This window comes from Ursus arctos, unplaced genomic scaffold (assembly GCF_023065955.2).
Source record: "Ursus arctos isolate Adak ecotype North America unplaced genomic scaffold, UrsArc2.0 scaffold_1, whole genome shotgun sequence".
NCBI lineage: Eukaryota > Metazoa > Chordata > Mammalia > Carnivora > Ursidae > Ursus > Ursus arctos.
The window spans coordinates 24,610,633-24,634,822 of NW_026622763.1; the positions used below are offsets into that span (position 1 = coordinate 24,610,633).

A 24,190-nucleotide genomic window follows, 5' to 3' on the forward strand; every position below is an offset into this window, starting at 1 on the left:
ACTGATTCATTTCATTTTGTCAAAAATATGAAAACATCTTATTGCAGTGACAACCATCTCTGGAAAGGAGAAAAATCTCTACAGTTGACTTCAAAGAAATGCTATTCAGTTGTTTCATAGCTTGAGGATTGAAAAATTCAAGAAACCATCTTTTTTTTTTTTTTTCCTCTTCTGAAAACAGTCCCACCGATTTAAAAAGCTTGGCTTTCACATGGTCATTTGATCAAATAAACCCAACTGACAGTTTTAAGAAATGATCAAGGATATCCATATACAAGAGTGAAATTATAGCTGCTTCTGAACATTACATCTTTATTAAAAATGAGCAAGATGTCTACTGAAAGACAAACTACTCCCCACAAAATTATATTTTAAACTAAATACTCTTTAACATAACCAATTTGGAGATAAGATCTTTAAGCCTGTTTAGAGTTTGAATGTTTTTCAAGTGATATTTAGATCATTATGGAAAGAATGCAAATAGGCAAAATTTTCAAACTTGTTTTAAACATGGTTTCCAATATGTGTGGATTGTTGGTTATTTTTAAATGTTATTTGCTAATACACAGGTGGCGATTTTCAAAACTACATGATGACAATGTCCAAAGTTTCATTTTCATTTTTCATAACAGTTATGAACAATTGTTTGAAAACCAATAGAGCCAACTTCCTGAGATAATTTCCTCTTTTTATATTTATTGCTGTTATTGGTCTATATCAATGTCATTAGTATATATCATTATCATTTGTAACAGCAGTTAGACATTGCTTATATCTGGAAGAACAGATATAATGAAACATACACAAATATCTTTGACATTTTAAAGTGTGTCTGCAAGTCTTCTAGACCCTATAATTTGTTGGGCAAGAGGCATTTCTCCATGGCATTTCCATGTGTCTTGTGTCAGTTTTTATTCTGGACATTTTTTCAAGGGTGCTTATATAGCTAACAGCCTTGGAAGACAGATAATGCCATCTTCTTAGAGCAGTTTTTTTTATTTTCTTGGCCAAAATAGTAAAGATAATGTCTCCCTTTGGGGCAAAGGTTGGGCTGATTTTCTGGCAGACTCAAGCTTAGGGTTCTTCAGTGTGAATACAAATTCACTGTGTGGGCAGCATCCACCTAGACCTGCCTAAGCATTGTCCCCATATGATTTGGGGCTGGGTGGGGCAAAGAGAATGAATATGAACATGAAACTCATGCTGCCTGCTGTGACATGAGCAAAAAAAACCTTCTGTGTCTGATCCAGGAATTGTGTGTCTTCTGTCAGAATCTATGAATCTTTGACAAGTTAACATGTTAGCTTGCATAGGGTAAAATCTCAGACCCTTCAGAATTGTTGACCTAATAGTGAATGTTTTTAAAAAAAATACTGGGTTCTGATTTCCAAAGTCTTTCAAGGTGTATGACATCATTGGTTTTTTTCTAGTCCTAACCCAAGTCTTCCAGATGTAACCAGTAGTATGTCACACAGAAACCATGGTAACAATGCTGTCAGGTATGTGCAGGATTTGTAATGATAGAAGACTGATGATTTTTGAGCTAGCAATGCCCATTATCAAGAAAATGTTTAATGTGATAAGTTATAATCTGGATAAGATGGCAGCCTGAACAATCAAAAAGGATGGTCTTTTTCCAAGCGTTGACCTAACTCTGAAATTGGGCAGCAATGTCATTTATCGTGGCACCCCAGCTGATGGCCAGCCAATCTACCTACTTTTGTGAGAATCAATGAGATGATGAAGCAAGTATATTTGGCATCACATAAAAGAGCTAATAGCACCTAGAAAAAATAAGATTAGTATTCTGTATACCTTGCACAAACCTCTATAAAGAAGTAATTTTATAAATAAGTTTTATACATCTAATGTTTCCACTCAGAATTCTTGAATGTAAGAAGGACAATGTCACATACAGAACAGAATAATACCTAGAATAGAACGAAGCATAGGGTAGACATTAAAAAGTACTTGCTCCCTAACTTACTGGAATTAGCAGAGACATAATTCTACATTACAGCCATTTATTATAGTGAGAATTTTGATCTCTGGAGACTATATAAATATTTCAGGAAAACAATATCACTTCAACTGGCTCAAAAGCTAATAGTCTTCTACCAAGATCATGGGTGAAGTTAGTTTAATTGAAGGGGAAAAGATCCATACACAGATAAACAGAAAGAGTGATGAAGCTCCGCCCACACCAAAAAAGTGAATATATAGGAAAAGCTCCACATATGTGACTTTGTTCCAATGTTTAATGTGACTGAACCTATGTAGCACTTGGGTGTTTAGTCAGACACATAGATTGCTTTCAATATATTAACAAGTTGCTAGAATTGCAAGCTGCTCCAGAGTTGTGCTTGCACCATGAATTTGAAAACTGATGCAGAACCTGTAATTCTACCACCAGGGTCACTTCTAGTAAAAATATTACAACATGATCTCACCAGTAAGGAAGCTGACAAAGTAATAAATAATCCTTTGATTGAACCAGGATCAAAAATAAAATGACATGAATCATAACATTCCCGGCAAGGAACTGTCAGGTCTCAAACATCCTATGATACCTGCTGTTAGAACATTGAAATTAGAAGGTCTCTGCATGACTCTTCCATGCACTGCAAAAGGAAATACGCATTCTAGAATTACTTTCCAGTAAAAACTGGGGATTGCCAGAGTTCATGTCTAGATCATAATGAAGTGAAGGAAGAAACCCTACTAATAAGGTGGTTTATTTTATTTTAGTTTGAAATCAGCTCAGATTTGGATCTCAGCTCAGCTCCTGAGCTTAATACATATGTTCCTCACCTTGGTTTAATAAGCTGTGGTGCCCATGAACAAGTACATATGTTTGTCACTTTGCTTTTCTTCTTTTCAATACCAGTGTGGTAATGTATCTAAAGTAATCATTGTCTCTTCTGTCAACTGATGTTTTTTTATTGTTGACTGTATCAAAATTATGATAACTTAGTCATAAAAGCATGAGTCCTACTACAAAACCATAAAATGAAGTTTTCCTATGGTCCCTATACATTTCACATTAGGATATGTTTATTTAACAGATTGTTTGTTTTTGTATTTTGGGAGAATTTTTAACTATCCCTTTATTTGAGCAGAGGGATAAAAGAACCTAAAAGGAAACCTGAAATTGCAGTGTTTTTGATGCCTTTATATAAGCTTGCCTATTTTGGAAGGCAGTGCGAAAAATGCTGCTATGGGTTTTGAATTTTCTCCTTTAGATCATACCGGGATGACCTTTCATTAGATAGAGTGGTCTTCTGAGCAGCCAACCTAAGTGGTACATAATCTTCTGTGAGTTCCTATGCACAGAAGGCCATAAATATTCATCTGAATGGGGCTTCTAAACTTTTTACTGCCTTAAACTTTTTACTACACATTAGATTGCATATATCCTAGAACATAAGGCTCGTCACAGCTGAACAGATAAATGGCTTAGCCATAGTGGAGCACTGTTTTTGACAGAGGAATATATCTGGTGTTCCAGAAGGTAAAGAAGGTCACAGAGTACCACTGACATATAATTGTTCAATGCTACCCTTGGATGATCAATATTTTTAAGTTGCTCTCTTGGGAATAAGGCACATTGGAAAATTCTGTCTTTTCTTTCAGGCGACTAAAGAGGAATTTAAAGAAGTACTGTCTTATTACTCCAGACAAAATTATCCCATTAAAAAAATATAACGACTATTTTTTTTTAGGAGCTTAACTTACTTTCTTGGGATTATCCATGTCTACATTTATTAGTTTTGTATATTGCATTTCTCCCCACAAAGGCATCAAAATAAATAAAAAATTCACTTGATAATTGATCCACTGGCTTTACATACGCTTCTCCAGGGCAGTCAGTTCCAAGTTACTATGCTACACTAGGTCTCATTTCTAACTGTGAAAGGATTTGCCCATGCCACACAAGATTCACAAGGACAAAGAGTCCAGCCTACTCTCATTCTTGATTCCTTCCAGGCATGGCATTAGAATTCATCCTTAATCAATCACATAGCATGCCAATATTTTCTGCTGGGTGAATGCCTCTTCTGGCACAGCCTTATGCTGCAAATTCATTGAGAAACAACCATTGGTGTTTACTTCTGCCCTGACCAACTGCCAATGGGTTTTTGTTCATTTGATGTCAATTCAACGAGGATGACTGGAATCAGGACAATCATATCTCAATGGTTGCAATATGTATTTTTGTTTTGCTTGTTAACTCAGATTACAGAGTTAATCCAGTTGAAATCAGTTCACAAAACTGTAATGTAGCCTGAACTAAATTAGAAGCTGAGAGGAACCAGCATTCATGGGAAGTTAGTGGCACACTCATATTTGTTTTATACCATTCTCTGCAACCATGAACTCTATTTGCAATCCTTTTGCACTTGAATTTCCTCCTCTGAAAACTAAGGCTAACATATCCTTTTAAAAACATATATATTTAATTCAACTTAGTGAACATATATTATTATTAGTTTCAGGATTATTAGTTTCAGGGGTAGAATTCAGTGCTTCATCAGTTGCACAAAACACCCAGTGTTCATTACATCAAGTGTCTTCCTTAATGTCCATCATCCAATTACCCCACCCCCCCCACCCACCTCCCCTCCAGCAACCCTCAGTTTGTTTCCTATAGTTAAGAGTCTCTTAGGGTTTGCGTCTATCTCTGGTTTTATCTTATTTTATTTTTCTTTCCCTCCCCCATGTTCATTCGTTTTGTTTCTTAAATTCCACATATGAGTGAAATTATATAGAATTTGTCTTTCTCAGACCTATTTTGCTCTGTATAGTACCCTCTAGTTCATGCACATCATTGCAAGTGGCAAGTATTTATTCTTTTTGAAGGCTGAGTAATATTTCATTATATATATTATATATATCACATCTTCTTTATCCGTTTATCTGTTGATAGACAACTGGGCTCTTTCTATATTTTGGTTATTGTGGACACTACTACTATAAACATTGGGGTTCCTGTGTTCCTTCAAATCACTATTTTTGTATCCTTTGGACAAACACCTAGAAGTGCAATTGCTGGGTTGTAGGGTAGTTCTATTTTTAACTTTTTCGAGGAACCTTCACACTGCTTTCCTGAGTGGCTGCACCAGCTTGCATTCTCACTAACAGTATAAGAGGGTTCCTCTTTCTCTGCATCCTCACCAACATCTGTTATTTCCTGAATCGTTCATTTTAGTCATTCTGACTGGTATGAGGTGGTATCTCATTGTGGTTTTGATTTGTATTTCCCTTATGTTGAGTGATGTTGAGCATTTTTTCATGTGTCTGAAGACTAACATCCTTAAAAAACTTTTGCCATTAAAGGAATATGAGCTGGAATAATTTATATAAACACACTATGGATTGTTTGTAAGAACAGACAAATGCAACAACAAATTCCCAAATAAGAACACAGATGGTTTTATTGATTAAACATTGTTTAGTGTAACAAGTATAGATAAAATAATCTTCTTTTCTATCTCTTTTTCTTGCATTGGAGTTACATAATCAATGAATTGCAGATATTAGAAAGACACCAATAGTCACAGAAAAATTTCTTTCACTAGATGTATACTCACACGTGTCCAGTCATGATAACAAATTTCCTATCATAACTGTATGACCAACATTGTGTATAGTATTTCCTTAAAAGCCAAAAGTCACCTAATTTTTATTTACACAGAGATATCCAATGGTCAGTATCTTTTCTATATCAATATCGACATAGATATAGATTTGCCAACTCATAAGAAATCCATAAATTTTTAATGGGGCATAGAATGAAGGAAATAGAAAAGATAATTTGGATGTCAATGATCCAGATAATTATGATTCACACAATTAAAATTAAAGAACTAATTAGAACATTTCAAGCTTAAAAAACCATCTAGATATATCTATCTGATGTATACACTCTCCCTCCAACTTCCCGCTATGAAAACTAAGATGAAGGATAAAAACTCACAAGATCCTTAAAAACTCAGCCTCTTGATCATTCGACTGACACTATCTTAAGGGAATTTTGACTTTTTTGCAAGACCTATAGGACAAGATTTAAATATTCATCCAGAAGCTTCCCTAACTTATACCATAAAAATTGAATAAGTCTATCTATCTTTAGGTAAAAAGAGAGACCCTTTGCTCCTGCAGCACTGACTAAGGTTTGTGCCTATCAAAAAAGGAGATACTTGCACTGTTACCTTCCATGCTTGAGAGGAAATCTGGGGGTAGAGCAAAGGCAGGATGACACTTGGTGGGGGTCCATAAAAGTTACCATGTATGTGTCTGTCTGTGTGGATGTGTGCATGTGTGTACACGCACACATTTCTTCTATTCAAAATGTCTGTCTGGAAGAGCAAAAAATCTCATTTTATACCAGAAAAATAACTTCAGATGAATCTGTGGTAGATACTGAAAATTGAACTAGGAAATGTACATATAAACTATACCTTTTTTCCCTCTCAATACCCAAGATAACATTGGTCTTGACAGATCTCTTCTCTTCTGATGATAGATAAATAACAAAATAGAAATTAAAAAATAATACTACAGAACAAAGGAAGGAAACCACCCGATGACTCAAAGAATGTATACTTCAGTTAATTACGTTCTATTGGAATTGTCTTAATAGACAATTTAAAAACCCTGCTAACAATGAAAAAAAGTTTGCCCAGAGAAGTAAAATTCATATTTCTACTCTCGAGTATATTATCCCAGAATAAATTAAATAGTATTTCCAGAATTTTGAAGAAATTTTTTGTTTAGCCAAGAATTAATATCCAGAATCGTCAATCACATATAAATGCAAAGGAAATCTATTTAGAAAACACAGGAACTCCACACTATGCAGTCTTTGTGCTCTTCTTGGAGAAGCAGCTTCAAGAAATACTTTATCTATCCTAAACATCAGTGAAAATTAATAATTAAACAACGAGGAACCAAAGTTTGAATACTAAGCAATACAACCAATGAAGCACGGAGTCAGGTCTAAAAGAAAATATTATAAAATTGATTAAAAAAAAACTAGCTATACATTGTCAAAACATTTTATAAAAAGACTTACTGATTGATGATTCAAAATAAAACTCCTTTTCAGAAATCCTAAATTATCATAAGGAATGAAGTTGAGGAAGATAAAGAGAATAGTATAAAGAAAGCCAAAGTCCTCGTCTCAAATAGTTAAAATTCAAAATAATAATAAGAGAATTTAAAACTGGTGGTATTATTCCAAATGCTTAAAAAAGAAAATGTAACAAATTGACCGTGGACTATATGGTAAACTACAGAAGGGATCATAAACAATAAAGAAATACACAAATAGCCTATAACAATACATCAGAAATAACAAAAAACATCAAGTCGAAAAATGAAGATAAATGGTTTAAAAATTGTGTTTACAAAGAATGTTTAGTAACATGATAAGACGCTTATGCTCCTATTAAGTAAAAATAAAGCACAAAGTAAATGATACTGTGGTATGATCCAAACTGTGTAAAATTGCAACATAACTAAGAATTCTATCTCCAAAACAAAATAATTTGGGGTCTAAATTCCAAACAAACTGAGGGCCTCAGAGGGGAGGGGAGTGGGGGAATGGGATAGACCGGTGATGGGTAGTAGGGAGGGCACGTATTGCATGGTGCACTGGGTGTTATATGCAACTAATGAATCATCGAACTTTTACATCGGAAACCGGGGATGTACTGTATGGTGACTAACATAATATAATAAAAAATCATTAAAAAAAAAAAGAAGTTGTGGTCCATATATACAATGGAATATTACTCAGCTATCAGAAAGAACGAATTCTCAACATTTGCTGCAACATGGATGGCACTGGAGGAGATAATGCTAAGTGAAATAAGTCAAGCAGAGAAAGACAATTATCATATGATTTCTCTCATCTATGGAACATAAGAACTAGGAAGATCGGTAGGGGAAGAAAGGGATAAAGAAAGGGGGGTAATCAGAAGGGGGAATGAAGCATGAGAGACTATGGACTATGAGAAACAAACTGAGGGCTTCAGAGGGGAGGGGGGTGGGGGAATGGGATACACTGGTGATGGGTAGTAAGGAGGGCACGTATTGCGTGGTGCACTGGGTGTTATATGCAACTAATGTATCATCGAACTTTACAACGGAAACCGGGGATGTACTGTATGGTGACTAACATAATATAATAGAAAAACATTAAAATAAAAAAAAATAAAAATAATAAATAAATAAATAAATAAATAAATAAATAAATAAATAAATTCCAAATGTCCTATATACTAATTATGTGAATTATGAAAAGTTATTAACCCTCAAGTCTACATTCTGAATATTAAAATGAGGTAATAATAGTATCTTCCTTATATGATTATTGTAAGGGCTAATGAGAATCATGAAAATTTCTCATAAAGTCCCACATCTTATGTAAGAATTCAATGAATTTTACCTATGATTAATATTAGTAGTAAAAAATAATAACCTCCAGGGTTATATAATTATAAGGAACAACATGAAAATGTCTTAGTAGTTTATTGCTGAATAGTGGCAAAATGGGTGGATTTTCCACTTAAATTTTTTCTGTATATTTCTCAAATCTTACTGTGTGCTAAATCATTTGTAAAAATGCCATATTCACATTGTTTCTTCAGAAGAAATAAAACATTTCAGATAAGTTGAAATCTTCTTTATTATACTTATTTCTCCTTCTGCTCCCCCGAGACAAGCATTATAACTGATGAAAAAATACATTTATTTATGTATTATTTAATAATTTGTGATGGTTAATTTTATGTGTCAACTTGAGTAGGCCTTAGAGTGCTCAGACGTTTGGTCAAATATCATTCTGGGTGTGTCTTTGAGAGTGTTAACATTGGAATCTGTAGACTAAATTAAGCAAGTGAGTGGCCCTCAATCAGTTGAAGGCCTGAATCAAACGTAAAGGCCCACCTTCCTGCACGTAAGAGGAATTCTTTCTGCCTGACTGCCTTGAACTGGGACACTGCTTTTTTCCTGCCTTCAGACTCCAGTTGAAACACTGGCTCTTCTTGGGTCTTCAACCTACAGCATTCAGACTGGAACTACACCATTGGTACTTCTCAGTTTCCAACTTGCTGACTGCAGATATTGAGAGTTGTCAGCCTCCGTAAGTGCATGAGCCTATTCCTCATAATAAATCTCTTTCTATTTATTTACATCTTCTAAATTCTGTTTCTCTGAAGAATCATGAATAGCATGCAATTCAAGATCAAACATTTCAGATACACTTCTATAGCATTCAATACATACATAGCATTGTTCCTATTGCTATGGTGAAGGGACTTGATATGTATAAAGAGAACCAATTTCAAAAGGGTCACATTGGAACAACAAGATGCAGTAGATTGAGGAAGGTCAGTAAATGTTAATAAAGTGCCTTTAATCCAGGTCAATCAATCCAATTACTGCAGTATTTTGATAAAGTCTAGGATTTCCCTAGGTCTCTTTTTTGCCTCTTCCTTTTCTCTTCTACAAAGATAAATAACTGAGCTTGTCCTAATGGTGAAGGTCCTTAACAATTTTATGAAACATTTTCTTCTGTGGTATATATATATATATATATATATATATATATATATATAACTAAACTATTATATATTTTATATACAGCATATACATAAACTATATATATAAACTATATATATAATATACATAAACTTATATAACATATATAAATAAATATAAAATATTTTATATATGTATATCTTATTACTAAACTGTATTTATTTATCTATAAACTATTAAGCAGTAATTGCAAATGCTCTGGAAAACTTCAGCATTATTAAACCATTTTTAATATAAATTAATTCAGTAATTATTTGTAATCTAACGAGAATTATACCTAAGTGATTATCTGAATTTCTCTTTCCAAGTTGATTTTAATTCCTTTGGTTTCACCTGCTTTTATTCTTCAAAATGACATGTGTAATCAATGAGTGTAACTAACAAACAAAACTTACATGTGCAAGTTGTCCCATTTTCATCTAAAAGTTGATTATCAGCACAAGCACATACTCGGCCTCCTGGAATAGCCAAGCACAGTGTACTACAGCCCCCGTTATTTACTCGGCACATATTGTCACCTGCAAAAGGAGGAAAGTGAATATGTCAGAGAACTCTGATTCTATCCAAAGTTAGCCAGTTCAAGTTCACATTTTTTCTAGGAGACATATGTAGGCATAAAAATGTCTGCATATATATATATATGCATATGTATATTACATATTCATAGTAGTCAGGATACCTACTGAACCCTAAATAAAATTCAGAAACATTTAAAAATATATGATGCTCTGGGAAGTAAAAGGACTTTCACGTTGGTTAAAAGAGATAGAGGTATGTGTGCAGATAAGTACCAGGACAGAGGAAGGTTACATGACATGATGATGTCTGTCCAGGAGAGCAGATTAGACCTAGTGTATTCAAATCTGATTTCTTTCTAAAGTGGATCACTAACACTTAGATTTTGGATACCGAGTAAACAGAAAACAAATGAACACAGGGGAAAGGGTTGGAATATTCTTCCTTCTTGTTAAGGAACACAGGTTATCTGTGAAACCTTCAAAATGAACAGCCTTGTTAGTACCAGCAGAATGTACACGCACAAGAGTAGAAGTGTTGTCCCAGTGGACCATCCCAGTAGACCTAACCAGCAGAGGCACTGATGAGGTATGCAACAGACATCAATAAAGCCTGGTAGATTCACAAAGATATTATCCATGAACATTTGTGAGACAACCTTGGAAACTAAAAACTGACAAAAAATTTTGAAAAGGTTGGAGATTCTATACAATATAGGTAATCACCATTTTGATGACAAGACGGAAAGGCAAGGAAGAAAGTATATTTACTTAGATGTATACCTGCAGAATGTTACAAAGAACTCTATAACACTAGCAATTCAACTAGCAGAGTAAATGTCAGGCCATTTTACACTGTTGCATTTTCAAAGTATTAATAAATAACATTTTGATTATATCAGAAAAAATCTGACTTAAACATTAAAAATAGTTTTTAATTACTCAGAGGCATACAACAAAATAATATGACAATACAAGGTGCATTTGCAGTCAAAGCACAAGTGCCAAAAATGTGACTAAAGGGACAGATGAGATTATTGTACTGTGGGCGTCAGGGTTTGGGTGTGCTTGGTAGAGAATATTAAGGAATGAGTTAAAAAATGCCACAAACGAACAAAAACTATCAAAATGTTGCTATATGCAATAAATATTTAACTCATTCCCATAGATTATCTTGTGTGTTCACAGATCAGAAGAAACAACCTGAGGTACATAATCATTTCCTTCCATTATTATGAGAAGTAAATTAAATTTGCTGTGTTTATGAAAAGTAAAAATATACTTGAAAGCTAAGGAAGCTAATAATTCAAGTTCTAGTATCAATTTTCAAACTCAGAGGATAATGAAGCTTAGTTCACGTTTTTTCCAGTAAGGAATGCAGAGGTTTTCCAAGTAGTTTCCAGATATAGCCATGTTTATTCCATAACTATAGGATAAAAATGTAATACTTCATTGGATACTTAGGTGTTCTGAATATGCTATGTATATTATGTACAGGGTTAAACTGTATATTCATTATTTTAGTAACGTTCAGATTCTTGAAAAGTTGATTTAATCAAAATATTTTGAGAAGTACATGAAGAATTTAAAACAGTAAAAAATAGGGAAGTACTGAAAGCAATATATCATGACACATTTTCATATTAAAAATATATGCTAAATATCATATTTTAATAGCATGACTCATGCTTACCATTCCCGTTGAATATGACATTTAAGTACTTAGAAATAAATTAACATTACTCAAAATTTTAAATATATTCCCTTCCTGTGAATACTATATATTAGTCATGATAGAAATCCAAAATCTAAATTAATTTGAATAATTCCATATCTCTCATGGGAATTGCCTCGATCTTTATTTTCTTAGCAGCGTCTGAAAATGTTTTTGAATTTATTACTTCAACATATTTTAGATACAGCTCATGTGGCAGTCTTTGAGTTTCTAGTAGGTTGCAAAACTTTTCATGTAAAAATATTGTCTTGAAAATATGATTTAGTGACTATAAACAGCATTAAAAATTGTATACATAAATATCAATGAAAGAGTGTTCATTAACACATTGATAGTTATCATTATTGGAAATCCATAATCATCAATGCCAGGGATAGCTTCTTTCTTTCTTTCCTTTTTTTTTCTTTCTTTCTTTTTCTTTATACATATATATTTAATTTAATTCAATTTTTATAATAAACTTCTAAGGTAGGTTTATATCATTTACAGATGGGACTACTGGTGAGATATAGTTTAAATGCCTTTTCTAACGCCTAGAAATTAATAATCCTTATTAAAAATAAAGATTTAGAATAAGGATTATTATTTATTAACCTCATTATTTTTAAATAATTAGAAACATGGATTTTTCTCAATCTAAAATTCATGCTCTTACTCTTAACTTCTTTATATGTGACAAAATAAAATTAAATCAATAAAGGACAGAAAAAACAAGAGGGAAAACAACATAATGAAATCCTAGATTAAATTACTGTGGAAGCAAATAGTTTTAAAAGAATCAAATATTCAAGGAAAATAAATGAGAATTAACTTTTAAAATTAAGTTCAAGATAGTGGTCTGTTTGGGCCAAAATCTTTGTTCTTTTTTTCCCCCAACATGTTAGTTAAGAGAAGTGGAATTATTCTACCCTTTATAGAATCTGGCACTAGAAGAGTGTTTGATAAACACTAGTTGATGAATGAATGAAAGAATTTTAGTTAGCAATATGACAGAAACAATAATTTGGGTGTATAGATACAAGGTACAAGTATGTTGATATATATAAGTCTGTTTTAAGAAGATAAAGGGGCTTGTCTCATTGGCATGTAAGTATACATATACTCTGTCTACATAGTTTGCATTTCAAGGTAGATTATTTAAAATGTATCATAACTGTCAAAGAACAGTAATAAAGACACAAATGATACATGAAAACATTTTACAAGCCCATATTAAAATATCAGTGCTTACTAACTCAAAAAGATATATGCACCATATGTTTATTATAGCATTATTTACAATAGCCAAGACATGGAAGCAATCAAAGTGTACATCAACAGACAAATGGATAAGGAAAATGTGGTGTGTGCACACAGACACACACAGACACACACACACACACACACACACACACACACACGGAGGAATATGATACAACCATAAAAGGGTGAGATCTTGCCATTGGAGACAACATGGATGGACTTAGAATGTATTGTGCTAAGTAAAATAAGTCAGAGTGAGAAAGACAAATACTATATGATTCCACTCATAAATGAAATCTTTAAAAAATGAATAAACAAAAAGCAGAATTAGAACTATAGAGAGAACTGATGGTTTCCAGAGGGAACGGGGTGGGTGAATGGGCAAAATGGGTGAAGGGGAGAAGGAAATATGAGCCTCCAGTTATGGAATGACTAAGTCATAGGAATAAGAAGCAGGGCATAAGAAATACAGTCAATTATATTTTAATAGCAATGTAATGGGACAGATGGCAGCTATCCTTGTGGTAAACATTAGTATAATGTATACACTTATCAAGTCACTAAATTGTACACCTGAAATGAATGTAACATTATGTGTCAACTATACTCAAATAAAATAATAAAATAAAGTAAAATATGGCTGTTTATAGACCTTAGTAATTTAACTTTTGTTAATAAAGTATCTTTTATTTCTAGCAAATGCCAGAATATGTAAATCATCACCACAAAGGAATCCCACTGTTTCATTTTATCTAGATCGTCATCAGAATGGTGAGGAGAAGAATCCCCCTTTCTATATGCTTCCTGGGACTCTTCACTTCTCAGAGTTCTATCACATGTGAAGCTAGAAGTCTCTACACCTAATATGAAACAAATAAACTGATGGAGATTTTCTTTATCCTACTTGATGGAGAGACAGTTTGACTTGTAGTCTGGAAGAGAAATTAGACTTTACATTCATTCTAAAAGTTGGATAAAACCAGTAGAATGGGATTCTCAGTCCAGATCCTGATTTCATCTAGGATAATTTCAGAAGAATAAACTTTGAATGATGTCAGTCAATCCCAGAAAAGGATAAAATGTGTCTTTTCTCTCTTGTAAGATTATATACTCATTGAAAATTTTGTTTACATTCGCCTTGCTTTGAAGCTACTTTGTGTGGGGTGTGTGTGCCTCTGTGTGTAGGGGGGTCTGTGGGCACACGTGCATGCAAATGCATTAATTCTATCAAGAGCCTAATTACTCTTTTGGGTTATTTTTTTATGGTGATTATTTCCAAAATGGAAAATTTGGAAAGAAACACAAATTTTGTGATGATATCCCTATCACTAAATGTAAATCTTAGTAGACCTTCACAATAACGTGGTTAATAAACAAGTCATATATTAAATAAAAATCACTGTGTCTGTTATACTAGTGCTTTGTAATATAAGATCTCTGAATCCTGGGTTCTATAAGGTAATCAAGAACTTTATATTTTTTTAAAAAAGTTTTGAATAAAAATTTATCAATGACAAAACTGCAATGACTAGAGAAAAGACATACTCTTTTCCTTCTATTTAAAAGTATAGTAGTTTTATATAATTTTCATAAATTTGGCCACATAAATTAGACACGTAAAAACACTTTATGGTCAGACAAACCTGAACCTGAATCTCAGTTTATTCCTGTCTCATTGTTTGCTGGGGTTAAATGGTTACATCTACCTGATCCTTGGGTTTTTCATATGCACAACAGAAATCATAATATCTACCTTAAACATCTTCAATGAGATTCAAATAAGAATAGTTAGCCCATTTTCTGGTAGTTAGAATTACAGTTAATTATTAGTTAATAAATTGAATATATTTGGCATAGAAGCTAATCTATTATTTTTAATTCTATATAAGAAACTATTCATTAACCCTTTTTAGATATTGCACTTAGTTTTGATGATCTCATTCTCTAAAACATGTGGGAAAAATAAAAGTGTGCTTTTGAACCTAGAGAATAAACAGGTAAAAGTGTGTTAGTTTTATACAATTGCTATAATTTATCCGAGAAATTTCAGGAGAAGATTTTAACAATTCTTCTAGATACCTAATGTAAATGAAAAAGAAGGAAAGTTTATCAATTAAAATCAGAAGAAGCAACAGTAGCATATGAGAAAAAAAAAGTGTTTTGGCGTTACTTAGGAATTCATTCCTAAGGGTAGCGTTCTGTTCAGTATGGTTATATATCTACCTTCCTGAAGTTAGCTGCTATATTAACAAATAATTTGATAAGAGTCTCTTCTGACCGGGAGAGGTCAAATTAGCTGACTAATTTTCTGACACCAAGTCTAAAAGAGTTTAGGTGTTACATTAATATGAATATGAATGTTACATTAATAACATTCCTGGATATTTTTCATGGTATTCCTATGGGGTAGAGCGTGTGTGTGTATGTGTGTATGTGTGTGTGTGTGAGAGAGAGATTATCTAGCATCTAGGTATATATATGTGTGTGTGTGTATACATTATATATATATATGTGTGTGTGTATATATATTCACAGATACATGTATAAATACTACATATAAGTTTATATAAGTTATATAGTCATATACCATAGTCTCTCAGACAGAGAAAATACCAGGCTATATAAGACTAGTTTATCACATTCCATGAAGAAATAGTGATCTGTACTTATCGAGAAAGCTGGTTTTCTGTTCAATTACAGCTATTTTATTCTTAGAAAAACAGTCTAACAAGATAGCATGTAACCAAAGTTTGAATGCCACTGATTATGTGTTTCTAAATATTTATTAATATCTGATGTTCACAAGATGCAAAGAGAAATACCATTTTCTTTCTCATGAGAGAAAATTATAATATAGTTAGATAACATGTCTGCATTTGAACACCTGAGTGCATTTTGCTTTGTAATCTACCTATTCTGATTGATTTTGTAAAAAAGGTATTAAAAATTTAGATCCTAAGTAGATTATCCAATTTCAATGTCTATTGACTAAATTAAAAATATGTTGGCCAGACATCCTCTCCATACTCTATTACCTATTCAAAAGACCCACTTAAGTACTACTCATTCCTTAGCTACAAGAAGACTGGGTAGAAAACTCAAACTAATTGATTATTTCACCTAAGTTTATGAAAAATATTCAATCAATTTGTGCAACATATTCTTTCAGTAAGACAGAACAAAATGGTTTCTACAATAAAGGCTGTATAAAGAGTTTAGTAATTAGGGCTAAGCTTTCATTTTAATGTGCCTTTAATAGAAAATTTTTAAAAAGCACTTTAAAAAAGCACTGCCCATCCAAGAGATAGCATTGAACAATTATACATCAATGTAATCGTCTAGAACACCAGGCATATTTCCTCATGAAATACAAGAGTACATTCCACATAGTCCTATCAGAGGCATGTGTTTCATTGTATATGATTGTGATACATTGTTCCTTTGAATAGTTATTTAACATTTTTATATGAAAGGGGATTTTAACAAAATGCCTCATTATAGAGAAATGATAAAGGAAAATTAATATAAAATGTGTGGGAGGTACACATGTGCCTCCTACATATTTTCCAAGGAATCACAATTAAATAGTTATTTAATCCTTATAGGAATTTCATGAAGAAAGCATTTATCTTTATTATATCTTTTATGATATGTCTAAAGTTTCAGAAGAAAAAGTGTTGGAAGCTTGATTTGAGACCAAGACCATGTTACAGTAAGTCAGGTATTTCTTATCTCACATGTTGCATTTAGTTCATCAACTTTCTAAAGCAACTAGAAGTTTGAAGAAAATGAAGATTCTGAAAACATCATGGAACTTGGCTAGAAGGAGTTCAGCGATGACATTCCAGATTAACAATTTCTAAAGAGAATGGAAATGGGAAATGGGATTTTATACTGGTTACTGTAATAAAATCCAGGAAACCAATGATTGTGAAATTAGAGGGAACAACAATCAGGAAAGGAAGTCCCTCAGGAGATGAGAAGAGTTGTCCCTTTTCAGGGTCTTGCCTCCAGTTCTGGGTAGACACTCAATAATGGTTGAGGAAGGGAGGGGTAAGGAGCAGGATAGACATGAATATAATAGAAAATATTACCATTTTATCTATCTTGATGGTTGTCACTATTCTTCATTACTTGTCCAAAAATAGTTTATACCACCTCAAATAATTTCACTTTTATTCTTTTTAAAGATTTTTATCTTTCATTACTATTGAAATTTCTCACTCTATACACCTCCATTATTTTATAAAATTGCATTTGTATCCCAATGAGGCAATTTTAATACAGCAGGAAAAAAAAAAAAACTTCAATGAGATAATTTGCTTTTAAAATCTCTGAGTTAGCTGAAATATCTTTAAAAAATCTCTTACTACTAGATAACTTTCTATTGACAATATATGCATTGAAAAACTCAGGATATTATTTTTTCATCCTAAATTTATTGAAATGCATGCTCATTAAATTTTCACAAGAATATTTCCAAAAATAAAAGGAACAGTAACTATTTAGATTCATAACAAAAGTCTACCACATAATTTACTAAGTTGCTTTCTTTGTTTAATACCTAAATTCTGAGTCATGCAATTTGTAGATGGCCTAATAAATATTAATAACTCATGTAGGTAAAACATAAAATAATATTACCTGATTTTAATAAGACATGGATATCACGGTAGATTATTTCCCTTTTGTAACATCTAAAATAATTAAACATTCCTTCCTTAAATGGACATGAAACTAATCAGATACATGTACTAATATAATTTTTACAACACTCTCTTCATAGTATGACTTATTTTAAAATATTTTCACATAATAATCCTTTCCCATGGAAAGTTTTTCCCACTGCTCACAATACTTAATCTTTAAAACATTAGTGGATTTTTTTCTTTTTTACTTTAAATAACAGTCTTCTTCAGTCTTCTTTACTCTAAATAACATGAAGATGACATGAAAATAAGAAGCATTTGGAGAAATCCTTGAACTTCACTCAAATAGAATTCCCAGTTACTTGCTTAGGCTATTTTGAACAATAAATAAGGAATGTTTATGGTAACAAAATCTAAGATTTGATTGACTTTGGAGTGACTAGATACCTTTCATCATAAAACTTCAGTGACACTGTCAAAATAAAACCTTTTGCAAATACTGTGAAGTATTACTGTAGGTAAAACTCAGAAGAAATTTTATATGGTTTTTAATACCTTGTTGCTTTCGTGGATCATAAATCTGAAGCCCAAACAGGGGTGGTCTTTCACGCCTCAGTAATGTCACCTCGTTCGTTATCAAATCTAGTTGAAAAATGGAACCGTTCATATAATCAGTCCAGAACACATAATTCCCATGATGTGACAGTCCAAAAGGATGGTTCAACTCTTTCCCACTGTAAACAATCTGTAAAATATAAACACACTGTGAAAAATCAGAACAGACCTTTAAAAACATAACTAAATATTTAGAGAAAATGATATTCAAGTAAGTATATCAGATAATGATCTAACTAATATCTTAGCTCATTTTCTTTCAGTATATTTGAAAAATGGATTTCACAATGTGAGTGTATTTTTCTGTTTTTAGGACATGTTATTTGAAGGAGATCATTTGTATTTCATCCATTTACATCCTCTCATATATGGCATTACTCATATGGTCAAGAAATACAAACATTAAAATGACTTTGCCTGACACTCTTTCCTTCTCTTTTCCTTATGATATTCCAGTATCATAACCTGGAATAGAAACTGGTTTGAGCAATTAGTGTCATTATGTGTATTGTGATATTGCTTATCCAACAGCCAAGGAATAAACATGGCCTTACAACGTTGGGAGTGAAAGGCATTCTCCTACTTAATTGGGCCAATGCAAATTGAAGAAATCTAGGAAATGACAGGGAGGGAGGTAAAGATTTTCATTTTGAACATAGAAACATTTATTAGTAGTAAGTAGATAAACAAGACTCATTGGCTAATTTCAGTTCTGGTTTCCTTAGTATATTCTTTACATTCTAGTTGTATTTTGTTTTTGTTTAACTGGAACGATCATGTGATATGTGCTGTTTCACATGGAAACTTGTGGAAGAGGAATAAGGAATCACACCTCCAATAATAATAACTTTTCACCACTCATCAGTTATAAAATGTTATTGTATACAATATGAAAAAGCATTTTGTAGTCACTCCATTTAATATTAAAGAATTGAAGAAATTATCTAAACAATGTGGGGTTAGAAATTCAATATTTGCTCCTTTTATCTGAATTTTTCATATCACATATTCATATACTGATTAAGACAGTTTTTTACCTTTATGTTCTCACCTCAATGAAGGCTAAAATATGCTAGCCATTACAATGTTATCTATGTGGTGTACATATTAATATCTTTAAAGGAGTCATACATATTTATTTGACACCTGTTAAGTATTGACATTAGGTTAAAGGCCAATCAATTTTACTATTTGGGGAAAAATTTTAAAAGCACGGTTAGAGTCAACCAATGATTGAAGTAGTCTTAACTGATAATTGTACTGTTTATTTCTCAAACAGAATTTATAATGAGTAGGCTTGGCCAACTGTGCAGTCTTTCTTTCCATAAAGAAGGAGTATAGTATCAATGGAAGCATTTTGATAACTTCTAACATTCCATTTTCTATTGTTTCACTAAACAGTTGAAGTCAGTTTATAATGTTATATGCACTCAGGTTATTATAAAATGTAGAGGTGATGTTTTGTCAACATTGCCTCTGTTGGCACACAGTCAACTCCATCCTCCATTTAACCCAAGAATTTCAAAATCGTTTTACAACAATCCTACCAAAAGAGGCAAGGGGGAGTTGATATTTATTCATAGCAATAGGCTTGAAGTCCAGTTCATTTTTGTGTTTCGATTCCCACTGTCATGAAGTTCTTTGTTTAAATAAATGCACTATAATTACTTTTTCATAATATACAGGTTAAGTTTCACCTGCAAATATTAAAGATGCTTGAATAGAGTTGGGTTGCTTGGTCATAGCAGACTCATAAATAATGGAGAAAAACTGTATTTTAAAACAGCTCTGATATCCTGAGAGCTTCTTTTTAAAATCCCACAAATCCTGGCATACCACAGTGAGCTGGTCCTGGTCTCCCGGAGGCAAGCGCCAGATGCACTACTTAATGCTCAGCCTCCGTTAGCCACCCCACAGAGGCTACTGGCAGCACCTCAGAGGGGTAAAAATAAACTTGAAAGTATTTTTAACACAACACAACAAGGCTCTGTGAAGAAGAAGCCTGTGAGTTTAAAAAAAAAAAAAAAAACAGCAGTATTTGTCTTTTACCTTCCTGTGAGTTCCATTCAAAAACACTTTTTCAATATGATCGTAATAGGCGTCACACCAGTATAATGTGTTGGTGTGAAAGTCCAGAGTTAAACCGTTTGGCCACAGCATCTTTGAAGTCACAAAAATCTGCCGATTGAAGCCGTCCATCCAGGCCTTCTCGATCCTTCCCACGCTGTCATCTATTTCATCTTCCTCCCAGTCTGTCCAATACATCCAACTAAGACGTGACAAATAAGAGTGCACACACGTTATTTCAAATAGCCACCATGCAGAGGGACGCTTCTTTAGATCGGGCACTGCCCTAAAATCTAATTACATTCTGATCTCTCCTATCTAAATGCTCTTCTGCTAAAGCAAGGGGGCATCTGCAGAGTCCTCGGGAAGTACAGATGTGCTCAGTGAAGCCAGTCCGTTCAGACACATTAGGGGAAACTCACTACCACCACTACCGTACTTACTGGCCCCACTCACTATCTGGCCTAACACTAAGTGGCAGATATTGATTTTCTCTGGTGTTGATACCAAGTTTGGAAGATGATTTTCGAGGCATTCCTCTTTTTAAATGTTGTCCACTTCAGAAAATATATAATCAATTACGTGATTGAAGAGCAGATTGACTGACATGAATACTCATGGTGCGTTAATGATCTACTCCAGGCTTTATTTAATCTCAGATGAATTATTATTTTTTAAGACAGGCAATTGGATTTCTTTGTACTAAAGGGTATGGTTATACTGGGTTTATTTGGCCAAGTCTAATTTGTCTTCCTCATGCAAACTATCTATGTTTTATCGCTGCTTATTATTACCTCAAAACCCACAGAAGATGATTCAGCTGCACATAAGTTTAATAACATCAGGTTGACTGACCTTGAGATTTTGAGTTTTAATTTCTATCTCAAACAAAAGCTTCTGTCTTTAAAAACAAGTCTTTTGTGTAAGTTATAACAGTGGGAGAGGGGGTTTTGAGCTAATGTTGCAATTCCCTCACGAATAAGGTTAAAACCCTCCACATGTGTTGCTCTAGGGTCATGTGAAAGTTCCGGAGTTATTAATTAAAGTGTTGGTTTTAATTCAGTCACCTCATATACAACTCTGTAAAGCTCTAAAGCTTTTCTAAGCTGCTGACCCTAGAAATGCCCTTAGAGATCCTCTACCTCCCACATTTTGTGGACCCTAAAGAATTTCTGAGGTAATCCAGGAAAAATCTGTATCCATGACTAAAAAATCCTGCTGTGATCTGAACAAGAAGATTTGGGACAACTGAGGATGTAACACACCATGCACTATTTTATGCCAGTTAAGTTTTTTAAAAATTCCCTGAACAGTTCAAAATTATGTTGATATGTCTTTTTAGACCTGAGGAAATATACTGAGATTGGTGTATTTTATTAAGTCAAAATACATTCTAGTCCTAGAAATAAACATGGAAATATGTTTATTTTGCATCCACCATGTTCTTCAAGCGGTCTAATTATTAGAACAAATTAGGAGCAAATGGGATAGTCATTCCATTTGCTCTAGTCCTGTTAGGTAGATATAACTAGTTGACTTCAACTGTATAAATCAACTATGTAAAAGAGAAATATACAACTTTTTACCTCTATTAATACTTCATGAAATCTTAAATACGGTTAGTCAATGTAGTTTTATTGTTGTTGCTAATTTACAACTTGTTAAAATTGCAATTATCTTCCCCTCTAGCTTTTCTTTTAACCATAGTAACACTTTTTTTTTTCTTTGATTCTCCAACCCAAATTGTATGTACATGCAGACACACATACATGAGGGGTAATTCTGGACAATCTAAGCATAATTTATTTTGTTTTGCTTTTTGAAAAATCATTGTTTGTGATCTGATCCATTGTCTAAAATAATAGACATATATCTAGGAGATATATATCAAACAGAATATAAGGAAAGAATTTTAACCCAGGGCGCCAATCAAACAGAGACTAGGTATGTGATCATCATCTACCAATTTCATTATGTGGTGAAAAGTTATCTTGTGGAAGCCTTACAATCAATATGAAACGTGATGAATCCTAAACACAGAAAATAGGAAATATAACCTATAAAGTAAGCAGAAACTAATATAAATCTTCTTATATGTGGGACTCAGGTATTCATTAAATAAATATTAGGTTAAGTGAGCCTTGTGCTAACATGGAAAGAAAAATCGCACCTCTATTTTCAAGTCCTGTTCAAATACAATTATTTGATGAAGTCTATTTCTACCCTGTCAAAATAAGGTCTTTCCTTTGTTTCCTAGCAAAATTTTTCTTTCCTTTTTATAATATTTATTGCATTTATGCTTTGTATTGTATTTAATGGTGTTACATGCCTGATGGTTTCAATTTATACCCTATAGCAGTAAGCTTGTATTTGTTGATATTGATAATATCCCCAAATTAAATTGTATTACGTGGTGGTCAATCCTAGACATATTTAAATTCTTAAGCACTTCTCTGCCATAAAAGAAACATAAATTTTACTGTTAGAAAACTCAATTTGGTGCTAACATAATAGCTACTGTTAACTAGAGGGTGGGACACTATTAATTGAGGTAGGGATACTGGAGATCATGTTTGGGGGGAAATACACACTCAGCTTTGGACATATTTACTACAGATAATATTTTGAGAAATCAGAACTGGAGACGTAGGTTTCTAAGTTATTGATATAAATTGTGAAGTGTAAAATTATTGGAAAGGAGGGAATTCATCTACAGCCATCAACTTGAGAAACAGTGCCATCATGACCAATTTCTCCTCCAGCTTTATCTTCATTTTTACGACTGTTGAGGCTTGCCAATTCCATTCTTTCAGTGTCTCTCTTCTCATTCCCCACTTTTCTATTCCTATTACAAATGCTACAGTCTGTCTTTTATCCCTTTTCAAAGGGCACTTCTAACAGGCTGTTCCCATACAACTATCATATTTTTATTACTTGTCTTCCTAAGTCATAAATTGAAAAATATGATTTTTATTCCCAAAACCTTCCAATTACTCTGTTGTCAAGAAAAAAAAATCCATCTTTTAATCCTAACATTGAAGATTTCTGTATATTTCTAGTTTCATCTCCTATTATGTTCCTACACATGCCCTCTGCTCTAGCCTTAATGAATTCATCTCATCTCAAAACTGCTGCTAACATCCCTGCCTCTAAACACATACTTAAAATGTCCTGCCGGAGTACAGTGACTAACCTTACGACTGCACATCCTAAGCCCCCAAGACCAAATCTACTCATTTGGAAATCCTATTCATTCTCTAAGGCTCAATTCTGAATTGAAAACCTCAATGATTTCCTGAAGAGCATTATTTCATTCTATTTTATTTTATAGGTAATTTGTGTGTGTGTGTGTATGTGTATTTGTGTGTGTATGTGTGTGTATACAAGCACACCAGATTATAAACTCCTTGAAGGCAATTATTGTCTTACTGATTTCTATTGTTCTATATGGTAGTTAATCAATAATATATTTTAATAAAAAATAAATGAACAAATCCTTTACTGATTCTGTGTTTATGAAACTTTGAATAAAGCATATCTCTGAAATTAGTAATTTTTGTTAATTGGCTATTATAGAAGGAAAAAGCCCTGTAATTCTCTCCTCCTGTGTACAGCTACAAATAGGTATTATGGTAGGAAAAAATGTAAATAAATCAAGTTTCTTATTTTTAATGTTTTGTGCAAGGTTATATTATGCCTATTGTAAATGGACTTTTCCAAACTAAAGTTTTGTCTTCTTTTTAAAAAAATTATATTATGGT

At 32.9% G+C, this 24,190-nt stretch overlaps 1 protein-coding gene across 1 annotated transcript in view; it reads right to left on the reverse strand.

Moving 5' to 3' along the window:
- Positions 1-24,190, reverse strand: part of LRP1B (LDL receptor related protein 1B) — a 1,450,575-nt gene that overhangs the window by 691,089 nt on the left and 735,296 nt on the right. Inside the window, exons 13-15 of the mRNA XM_057306380.1 lie at positions 20,412-20,631; positions 18,303-18,492; positions 10,002-10,124 (exon numbers count right to left, since the gene is read on the reverse strand). Coding sequence (XP_057162363.1) covers positions 10,002-10,124; positions 18,303-18,492; positions 20,412-20,631 — 533 coding nt within the window. The remainder of the gene's footprint in view (positions 1-10,001; positions 10,125-18,302; positions 18,493-20,411; positions 20,632-24,190) is intronic.